The sequence below is a fragment of the Hyperoodon ampullatus genome (genome assembly GCF_949752795.1).
Source record: "Hyperoodon ampullatus genome assembly, chromosome: 19".
Lineage (NCBI taxonomy): Eukaryota > Metazoa > Chordata > Mammalia > Artiodactyla > Ziphiidae > Hyperoodon > Hyperoodon ampullatus.
The window spans coordinates 5,081,857-5,092,939 of record NC_136932.1 but is presented as its reverse complement, the minus strand read 5'-3'; the positions used below and the strand labels follow the sequence as shown (position 1 = coordinate 5,092,939).

Genomic DNA, 11,083 nt, shown 5'->3' with positions numbered 1-11,083 from the left:
GTTTGTGGGAAAGGGCAGAGAATCAGGAACCCCCATCCCCGTCCCAGACTGAGAGATCGTGACGGTGCCCGTTCCTGCCACCGTCAGCTGGCTGGATGTGGACTTGTGACGGTTGATCCTTCCTGCTGTCGCCTGTATCCTGCCTCACCCAGCACGCACACACCATTTCTCCACTCTCGTGGTTCTTGTTTTTGGGGTGGTGGACCTGAATGCTCCTGCGCAACGTGTGTGTGTAGAGGGCAACAGACGTCAGGACCCTCCAGATGAGGGGTTAGCAAACCCAAGGAACGAGGAGCTGGGAAGGCCCACGGGTCGAGTGACTGGCCCATAGTCAGCAGGGAGGTGATGACAAAGCCAGCACTGCTGGGACAGGAGCCCAGCCTGCCTGCCATCGTAGTGCTCCTCCCACTGCCTTTCAATGGAATCGATCTTTCTTTCCTGTGTTTATTCATTGAGCAAACATGTATTGAGCATCTACTATGTGCCAGGCACAAGTCTAAGTGGGAGCCACAGACGATTCAGGACAGCACAACGAGCTCTCTGATGTGGGAAGCAGTGGGTCCTGGGGGAACCTGGAAGAGGGGTCCCTGCCTTAACCTGGGGAGATCAGGGGGTGCTTCGTGGAGGAGGTGAGGCTTGAGTGGAGTCTAGAAGGCTGGTTAGGAATTAACCTGGGCGAGAAGGAGGGGAAGTGTTCAAGGCAGAGGAAATAGGTGACACGCAGGACACGTTCTTGGCACTTTGCTAGCAAAGTGTGCTCTCAAGGTGGTGGTAAGAGAGGGGTCAGCGGGAGCAAGTCACAGGGGCCTTGAGTCACACTAGGGAGTTTGGGCTTTGTCCTCAAGCTGGTATCAGAAACCGAAGGACTGTAAGCAGCGATGGTAAGCTTGCCTCGGTTGCAGTTTGGAGCATAGATTGGAGGGGCGCCTAGCTTGGAAACAGCTGCAATGCTCCAGGTGAAAAATGAGGCGGGTTTTCAGTGGAATGGGAGGCGGTGGCTGCCAGAGACATCTAGCAGTTACGATTGAGAGCTCTTGGAGAGTGATTGGAGGCAGCTCGTGAGAAAAAGGGAGGCATCTGGGGTGACTGTGGGTGAGGGTCTTCCCAGACATAGAGGAAGCAGGTGAAAAAACAGGTCAGAGGCAGAAATGATACTTAGCTTTGGACAAGGTGGGTTTAAGGTGCATGTGGGAGAACGTCCAAGAGGAGGAGAGCAGAAAACAGGCTTGGTCTGGGGCTGCACAGAGGAACTCCATGTGCAGTGGACCCTGGTACTTTAAAATCAAAGGCAGGGCTCATTAGCTTCAGTTTACAGATAAAGCTCAGCGAGGTTAAGCAGTCTGCCCATAGTAACACAGCCATCAAGCAAGGACATGAACTGAGATCGGATTTCAAGTTCTGCGGTGTCCGTGACCCCCAAGTCTCGTGCTAATTCCCCTGGCCCAGGATACCCTAGCTTCTGCAAGGGAAGGGGTGCAGGGGAAGAGGAGGCAGGTGTCTGAGTATGTTTCTGTCTTCTCTCCACGTGCCTTCTGCCTGAAATTACATTTGCCCAGAACTTGCTGGCAGAGGCATTTCTAGGTGGCTTAGAGATATTGAGAGATGAGGAGAGAGAGACTTTAAAAAAAAAAAATTTTATTTATTTATTTGGCTGCGCTGGGTCTTAGCTGTGGCATGTGGGATCTTCAGTGGCGGCATGAGGGATCTAGTTCCCTGACCAGGGATAGAACCCGGCCCCCTGCATTGGGCGCGCAGAGTCTTGGCCACTGGACCACCAGGGAAGTCCCTGAAGAGAGAGACTCTCGTCTCCTGGTAACCATAAGCCCTCAACCAGCACACAATAAGCACGTTGGTGGTCGTCAACATGTGAGGATTTCCACAACCGTGAGGCCGGCTGGGACTAGGCCCAGAGACTGGTGCTATGACCGCAGCCACCTCAGGGACTCAGGAACTCAGGAACCAAGATGCTGGGGACCCCTCCTATCTACCTCCCTGACCAGCTGCTTCTGTCTTTTTTTTTTTTTTTTTTTTTTTTTGCGGTACGCGGGCCTCTCACTGTCGTGGCCTCTCCCGTTGCGGAGCACAGGCTCAGGACGCGCAGGCTCAGTGGCCATGGCTCACGGGCCCAGCCGCTCCACGGCATGTGGGATCTTCCCGGACCGGGGCACGAACCCGTGTCCCCTGCATCGGCAGGCGGACTCTCAACCACTGCGCCACCAGGGAAGCCCTGCTTCTGTCTTTTGAGTAGGTTCCACCCTAGAGTGAGCTGAGGTCAGAGAGACTGAAGGTTTCCACCATTGTAAAAGTGAGCTGAGGTGAGGCCACCAGGGCCTGGGAGCAGGGTGGAAAGCAGTGTGGTTTCCAGCCCAGTACCCTTGACAAAAATCTTGTCTTAGCCCCGGTAATCACGCCCTCAGAGACGTGTGCCTTGGCTCCCTTCTAAATCAGGCCTTCCAGCCTACTGTCTCTCAGGGTTGTGTGTGTTTTTTTTTTTTTTTTGGTTGTTTTTTGGTTTTTGGTGCGTGTATTTGTCTCCCGAACTAGATGACAAACTCCATAAGACCCGGACAGGGTCTGTTTTGTTTCCTTGGTGTGTTCCTAATTCCTGACTCACATTTGTCAAATGAATGAATAAATGAATGAGTACCCCCTAGGATCCAGGCTCTGGGCCTCACAGCAGAGGCAGCTCTTGTCTGTTTACTGAATGTGCTCCGGCCAGCACAACGTCACTTTCAATTCTGCTATTGATGGTGGGGTCAGGGTACATTAAGAGGTTCCTTCCCGCCTCCCCTCCAGGAAACAGATGGTAAAAATGCTTTAAAATTGCTGCTTCCCCTAGCACCCTCAGCGCCCCTATCCTGCTCCACCCAGACGCAGCCCCAGCTCTTGTTTAACGAGGACTGAAATGGAATCAGCCCAGATGGGCTCTGGTAGTCAGTTCTCCTTCCTTCTAACTCTGGGCACCACCCTGGGTGGGATGAAATTTCTGTATTTAGTGAGCTGTTCCCTCTTCTCTCCACAAACTTCCCAGCCTTCCTCAATCCTCTTCAACTTGTGCTCATACTCCTTTTTTTAATACTCCAAAGACCATTTCTCAGGCTGTAACTTAACTTATGGCCCTTCAGTCCAATAACAACACATCCTCACTGTATGCCAGGCGCTGGCTTGGGCAGGGAGTGGGGGTGGGGTACACAGATGAACATGACATGACCCCGCCCTCTAAGACTCACAGTTTTTGGGGATTTTTGGTTTTTTGGGCCACACCTCATGGGATTTTAGTTCCCCGACCAGGGATCGAACCCAGGCCCTTGGCAGTGAGAGTGTGGATCCCTAACAGCTGGACTGCCAGGGAATTCCCTAGGACTCACAGTTGACTGGAGAAAGCAGACATGCCAGTTATCATCTCAGTGTAGAAAGAAGCCCCATTTAGTTGGAGAACCAGGCCAGGGCTTGGGAAGTAGGTGGCTTTTATGGCGGGCACCTAAAGGGACAGAGGAACCCACCTTTCTGAGGTGGCAAAGGACATTCAGGTGGAGGAAATACAGAAGCAAAATCATAGTTGGGCCTGTGTGGGCAAGGACCGTGGATGCAGAGCATGGGGGATAACCTGCAGACGCAGGTGGGGGTTGTTCCTGGAGGCTCTTCAGTGTCAGGTGAGGAGACTGATCTGACTCCAGTGGGCAATAGGGAGCCATTGAAGGTTTATCAGCTGTGGAGTAACAGACTCTGAGCTGTGCTTTAGGAAGGTTAATAGGGATGTGAGGAGGATGCTCTGGGTAAAGGGGAGGCAGGGAGACCAGTGAAAGTGTTCCCTTGGGGAAGGGGAACACTCATGGGATGTAAGAGGGCAGTGGCAGTGGGCTAGAGGGAGTCGAGTCTCCCGTGTGGTGACTGGTCTCTCTTAACCAACCCCTCAGCCTGAGTTTGGTTTGCCTTCCCCGTTTCTCTTTTTGTCTTCTGGTTTTTCCCAGTTTAAGCAAAGAAGGAAATTCACAAACAGCCACAAGCAGCTCCCCCTTCCTCTCCCTCTTCCAGCCTGGCTCTCTCTTGGCCCAGGCTCTGCTTGGCTGGGTCTTAGTATCCTGGACCCCTTTGCAGGGTCTCCGGCTGAGAGAGCTCTCTTTCTGCTCCGTCACTGTCTTCAGATGCCCACCCTTGGGAATCCGAAAGCTGTGCTGGAGCAGTTGTTTTGTCAGTGAACCATAGAAGCAGCCCTACTCTACTAGAAGTTGCTCATCACCAAGGGGCCTGCAAAAGGAGGGGACACCTTGCCCTTCCCCAAGGGAACTCACTCTGAGTAGGCCTACAGGACCCACACTGGTGAAACAACTAGAGACCCGTAGAGGGTTGGAATGTTCTCCCAGCTCAGAGAGGAGCGGTGGGCTCTGTCTGCTTCACACAGCTAGTAAGTACAGAAGGTGGGTGGCCTAGGGTTTTGTTTGTCTAGTGCCTCAGACATGGCACTCGGAGAAGGGAGAGCTGGCATCTGATGTGGGCCCCTGTGCTAGGTCTCTTTGATTTGCAGTGGGGAGTAGTCCACCCAGAGGACTCTGGGGTTTTCTCAGGGTGAGGGGGAGGATGTGAAGTCTGGACCCCATTTTCCTTACACCTCCAGGGCTCTGGACACGTAGCTCATTGTCATTGTGAGGTTCATAGCGCCCTCGAGGGGCCAGCGTCCCAGGGGATTCCCAAGCCCTTTAGGGGACGGACTCATGGGGCGTCCGCAACCCCGTAGGTAAAGCTTGCCCGGCCCTCCGGGGTGGGGTGTGTGTGTGGGGAGCTCCAAGCGCCGGGACTCGACCCGGGCACCCGAAGGCCCCCGAGTCCTATCCCTGTCTGACCCGGGACGTGCCATGGGACAACTGATCAGCAAGTTGATGAGCATCTTCGGGAAACAGGGTAAGGGGCGCACAGGGCATCCAAGCGGCCGGTTTGATACGGCTCCCACCTGTCCCCCCATTCCCCCGATCTGGAGTCGTCTGGGAGGATGTGATGGGGGACCTCGGGCTCGGAGGGTCCTGAGTGGGGCCTCCCCGCCCACTCCTCGGCAGTCGCGCGCTTCGGTGCGCCCAGGGGCGCAGGGTTGGGCGAGCCTCCTTCCTCCGGCTCAACGCTGTCGCCGGTTTCCTGCGATTGTGACTTCACGCTCGCTCGGCTCTTTCCTCAGACCCCGTCTCTTGGCAAGCCCTGAGCGCCCCCGACCTTTGGCACAATCGCTTTTCTGGAAATGTGGAGCGGGGAATGTGGGGCTCAGCTCCCATTTCCACTGTTCAGGAGTGGCGCAGGTGTCTCGGCCCCGTGGGAAAGAAACCTGCCCTGTTGGTTTTTTGTGGGGGAAGGGGGCGAGGGAGCAGAAGTAGTAAGGTGGGAGCCTGCTGGGAACACTTGTCTCCTTCCTGGGAGGCCTGGTGGAGCACACAGTCCCTTGGTCATCGGGTTTGGCCCCGATCCTGCCCTTCCCCCGGATGCCTCCAGAACACAAGGTTATCATCGTGGGACTGGACAATGCAGGAAAGACCTCCCTTCTCTACCAGTTGTAAGCGACTCTCGGATGGGGGGCGGGGCTGGGCCTTCCCACCAGACTGACAAGCATTTGGACCAATCACCGGAGCCCTTCCTGCGTTCTCGGGTTACCCTGTAGCCAGGAGGCTTGACTGGCGGAACCTGGTGTGACCTTCCTGGTATAGTGGCCGCTCAGTTCAATGACTTCTCGGCCAGGCCTTCGAATCCTGCTCGGTATGAGCAACCCCACTGCTCCCCTCCGTCTACCCCCGGCCCCTGCCAAACCCGGTTGCGGGCTTGAAGCGGTCCGAACCTGCCCGATGGTCTCCGTGCTCTTCGCTCCCCCTAGCGTCAGGTCTCTCCTTCTAACTCCTGCACCCCAGTCTTGTGTCTGCATTTTCTCCCCCTTCTTCAAACCCAGAAGGTAGGGCCAGCTTTGGGTCCGCCTGGTCTCTGTAGCTCCTGGTCTAGCAGAGTCTGGCACAAGTGCTGAGTAATTATCCATCGGAGCTTTTCCCGATATTTACTCTGGATGGCATCTCTCCTGTTTGGAACCTATTTACTTAGGAAAATTTTCCCCTGAAAAAGTCATATATATATATTTCTTTAATTAGAAGAAAAGGGAAATTCAAACAATACAAGCATATATAGTGAAAAGTAAGTTTCCCTCTCACCCCTAACTCCCAGTTTCACTTCCCAGATTTTTCAGAGGCATTTCCTACATATAAAAACGTGTGTGTTTTCGAAGTCACTTTAAACAAAACCCCTTTCTGATGGTCCTCACTTATGTCTGTCTCCTTTTTTCGATCCCTTGCTACTCAAAGTGTGGTCCACAGACCGGCAGTGTTGGCATCCTCTGGAAGCTTGTTAGAAATGCAAAATGCTGGGCCCTAGCCCAGACCCACTGGATCACAATCTGCACTTTAGCAAGACTCCCAGGTGATTCAGCTGCATATTAAAGTTTGGGGAGACTGCTCTAATAAGTCTCCCCTCTCTGGGGTCCAAGCGAGGGAGGACTTGGTCTCACTCCTGTCTGCATTCCCTCATGCCCAGCAGAGGCTCCGTCAACCTGGGCTGAATTGTTCTAAGTTAGATTTAGCCTGACTTAAGGTGGGGGCCAGAGCTGGGAATGGACTGGGCTGAGCACTTGGTACCCTCTCCTCCCTCCCCAGCCTGACGAATGAGGTGGTCCATACATGTCCCACTGTCCGTAGCAACGTGGAGAAGACTGTTTTGCAAAAGACCCACTTCTTCATGTGGGACATAGGAGGAGAGGAGGCTCTGCGCTCCGCTTGGAACACATACTACTCCAATGCTGAGGTGAGGAGGGTGCCTGGGCTTGGAGGAGCAGTGTGATATTAGCCAGTCACTTAACCTCTCTGAGCCTTGGTTCCCCCATTGTGAGATGGAGACCATAATAATGACCTCCCTGGGTTGTGAAAATTAAATAATAAAACAAGAGCTAATTCAGATGTGTCAAATATTTAATGCAGCACAAAGCCCGTTAAAATTTTTGAATACTTCCTGGCAGCTTTGTCTGCTTGCTGGCAGCTTTCTGTTGGATGCCTTGGGTGGGGTAGGCCCTTTGTCTCTGGGGGCCTTACTTTCTCATTCTGGCAGCAGCAGAATCCAGTGGTTTCATTCCTGGAGTGAGAGCTGATTTCAAGCTCCAGTACTGCTACTCATAGGTTGTGTGGCCAAGGGCAAGATACATCACCGCCCTGACCCTCAGTCTCGTAGTTTGTAAATGGACATAGTAACAGTTCCAGTTCCACAGGGTTGTGATGAGGCCTAAATGGAGTCATGAAGGCCCAGTGCTTGGTATAACCTCTGGCACACAGTCAGAAATTGTGCTCAGTCCGCCCTGGGTCTGGATAGAAAAGGGAATTCAAATGGGACTAGGGCAGTGAGGTCTTGAGAATGCACAGTTTGTTTTCTGTGGGACTCACATCAGGGCAGAGTACAGGGAGCAAGGAGACACGTTCATTGAAGAGAAAGCCCGTCACTCACAACTCGCCTTTGCTGGCCAGTTCATCATCCTTGTGATTGACAGCACGGATCGGGATCAACTGCTGGCCACTGTGTAGGAGCTGTATAAGATGCTGGCCCATGAGGTAAGACCGCTGCAGTTGGGAGAGGAGCCGGTGTACCAGCTCTGTGACCTCAGTCTACTCACTTAGCCTCTCTGAGCGTCATTCCTAATGCCCCAGTCTCTGAGAACCTCTATCCCAGCAGCTTGGGCAGGGCGAGATTATCCCAGATGAAGGCCAATAACATCCTCAGCACAAATGATCACAGAAGCCAGAGTTGCAAGTTCAGGTTCTGACCCCACTTCTCACTCATTGTGGGACCCCAGACAAGTTACGTCACCTCTCTAATCCTGTTTCCCCAAGTATAAACGGAGAGGATCATCCAATTCCTACCTCCTGAGATCGTTGTAAGGATACTATGAGCTGGCTGAGAGGCATTCCAGGAGCTGTCGGTGTCACTGGATGTGGTTGTTAGTGTTGGGCAGGATCTCCATCCCCACCCAACCTGGGAAAGCAGGGGAGATAGGGAGGACTCATGGGGCAGTGGGAAGGGGGGCTGGATCCTGGCAGGCTGACTGGGGCTGGGTTCCTCTGTCCACAGGCTCTATGAGATGCTTCCGTCCTGATCTTTGCCAATAAGCAGGACATGAAGGACTCCATGACCACCATGGAGATCTCCCAGTTCCTCACCCTGAGTGCCATGAAAGACCACCCGTGGCACATGGCACATACAAGGCTGCTGTGCCCTCACTGGGGAAAGGTTAATGGCTGTCCCACCTGGACCTCCAGGGCTTGGCCTAACCAGTGGTGCTGACCATCAGAACCTTCTCCTGTGTCTCTCTTGTCAGAATCTGGCTCACAGTTAGCTCCTGGGTCAAGACAGCTGAGCATCTACCCATGGTTACGATGCCGTGGGTAAGCAGCGAGCAAGACAGGGTCCCTGCTCTCTAGGGGTTTGTTCTAGTGGGGAGGGAGGTGACACTCCACCTAAACACAAATATTTTAGGCACTGAGAAGTGCTTGAAGAAAGTGAAATTGAATAACAGGGATGGGTTTGCTTTAGCTCTGGTCGTCAGGGACCATCTCTACTACGAGGTGACTTCTGAGCTGAGACCTGAATGGAGAGACAGCCATGGGAAGACCTGGGGGACAAGCCTTCCAGGCAGGAATCTCTGAGTCCTTTTGGCCTTGAATTTCCTTATCTGTAAAGAGGAGGGTGATTATACCTATTCCCTCCCAGAGTTCCTATAGAGAATAAATGATATCATTCATTTAACATTCACTGGGCACCTACAGTCCATCCTCCATATCCATGGGTTCCACATCCTCAGATTCAACCAACTGCAGATTGAAAATATTCGAAAAAGAAAATGCCAGAAAATTCCAAGAAGCAAAATTTGAATCTGCCGTGTTCCAGCAATGATTTACATAGCACTTATATTGTATTTACAACTATTTACATAGCATTTACATTATATTAGGTATTATGAGTAATCTAGAGTTGATTTATAGTATATAGGAGGATATGCCTAGGTTATATGCAAATATAAGGGACTTGAGTATCCGAGAATTTTGGTGTCTGCGAGGATCCTGGAACCAATCCCCCATGGATATGGAGAAATGACTGTACTTTGTGCCAAGCACTGTTCTAGGCACCTGAGAAACAGCAGTGAACAAAACAGACAAAAATCCCTGCCCTTGTGGAGCTTATTTTCCAGCGGGGGTGGGGTGTGTGGGGGGGTGGGAAACAGACAATAAACAATAAAAATAAGAAAAATATACAGTAAGTTAAAAAGTGATAAGCGTAAAGGGGAAAAATCTGTAGGAAAGGGAAGTTGGATGTCTGTTGTGGGGAATGTTGCAGTTTTAGATAAGGTGTCCAGGGAGGGGCTGCTGAGAAGGTAGCTGCTTAAACACCTGAAGGATGTGAGGGAGCTAGGTCATGGCCCTACAGAAAGGACCTCGAATCAGGCCTGGAGAGCTCCCTTTCCTCTTCCCTCTCAAGTGGAGTCCCAGCAGGCTGGGGGCCTGGATGCCCAGTTGAAGAAGGGGAGACTTTAGGCAGGCCAGCCCAAGGAACCGCACATTTCTGGCAGCGTCCTTGCCAACTCCTGGGTCAGGAGGACCCCCTCCCCCAAACCACAGTTGGTTCAGTTCAATCGGCATTTCCTAAGTAACCCCCATGTGCCAGGCACTGTGCCAAGTGATACAGACATGGCCAAGCTCTCCTCCTTCTCTGGGCTTGCTCACAGTATAATGGAAGAACTGGCTTATGGAGCCTCTTCCCAGGCCTTTGAAGCCACCCTGGTACTGACCCAGTGATGGAGCGGGTGGCAAGGGGGCACTGGAGCCTTGCCCAAAGACATTGCTAAGGTGGGTCTCCAGGCCTCTTCCTCAAAGAAGCCCTCCCTGACTCCCAGACATCCAGAGGCCTCTGTACATGTCCTTTCTAACCTTTATCACAGTACGTAGTTACAGAATTGTTTGATCATTTGTTTAATAGCTATCTCCTCTGCTAGACTGTAAGCCCTAGAAGGCACATCTATTCTTTCACCAGTAACCCCTAGCACAGTACCTGATACATGGTAGGTACACAGTCCGTTTATATTTGTTAACTGAACACAAAATTGGGTATAAATTTGGTCGCTCCATCAGTCAGCAGGGGCTGGGGGCTGGGAAGGCCATCACCCTCATGGGACATGTTGATCCTTGCCCTGTTCTTCTGTTCCTGTAGGCTGCCTGCCGGGCTTCAGTGGATGCAGTCTTGGGCCACTGTCAACTGATGTCAGCCTGAGGCCAACCAGAAACTTTGAGGGTTTTGCATGGACTATGTGGGTGGAAAACCCAGGTGACTATTTGTTATTTTTCTGTGATTCTCTGGTGGGACCAGGGGCAGCCATGGACAGTGAGATTGCCACAATCCACCCAATCCCCACTGAGGAGCTGGACTGAGCACCCGGAACTGCTGCAGACGGGACAACAGTAAAAGCTGCTCTTCACCCCATGGGAGCAGGTATCCTTCTTGGAGACACCAGGGAAGCTGTTGGATGTGCTGGGGGATCAGGAAGTGGAGCCCCCTCCCCTCAGCCCTCAACCTCTCTGTAGGAAACATGGAGGACCGAGTAAGAAACCCTGGAATCTTTCTTCATTTCCTAGAACCCTAACCCTAACCCCTCTCACCCCCACTCCAGCTTTCTGGCCCCTTAGCCATCTTTGTCCCCTACCCTCTGATCAGAGGAGATTCCAGAAAGGTGGAGGGGTCGGCTCAGGAGAAGGAGGGCAGGGCCGAAAGCTGGGAGGGGAGGCACAGAGGACAGGACCTCCTGGCCAGGGACAGTCCCTCACACTGCAGGGACTTCCACTCCTCCCTCACCCTCCCACTCCCTCTGACCACAGCTTTTGAGCTTTAAGCCACACCTTCACTCCCAGTGTCCTTCCAGTGTGAATCCTACCCCTCCCAAATATCTCAGATTCCTAGAGCATCTGCTTCTCTTGTCTTTTCTTAGTGATTTTTTTCACACTGTAGTAGGAACTTTATGAAGGTGTAATAA

General features: G+C 52.6%; 1 protein-coding gene across 1 annotated transcript; it reads left to right on the top strand.

Annotated features, from left to right (window-relative positions):
• Positions 1-4,853: 4,853 nt before the first annotated feature.
• Positions 4,854-10,315, top strand: ARL5C (ARF like GTPase 5C; the record flags this gene model as incomplete). The annotated part of the gene is given in 9 exon segments (XM_079725101.1): positions 4,854-4,899; positions 5,476-5,536; positions 6,675-6,822; positions 7,533-7,586; positions 7,590-7,616; positions 8,134-8,139; positions 8,143-8,253; positions 8,255-8,292; positions 10,267-10,315. Coding segments are annotated over 9 exon segments (540 nt in total).
• Positions 10,316-11,083: the final 768 nt, after the last annotated feature.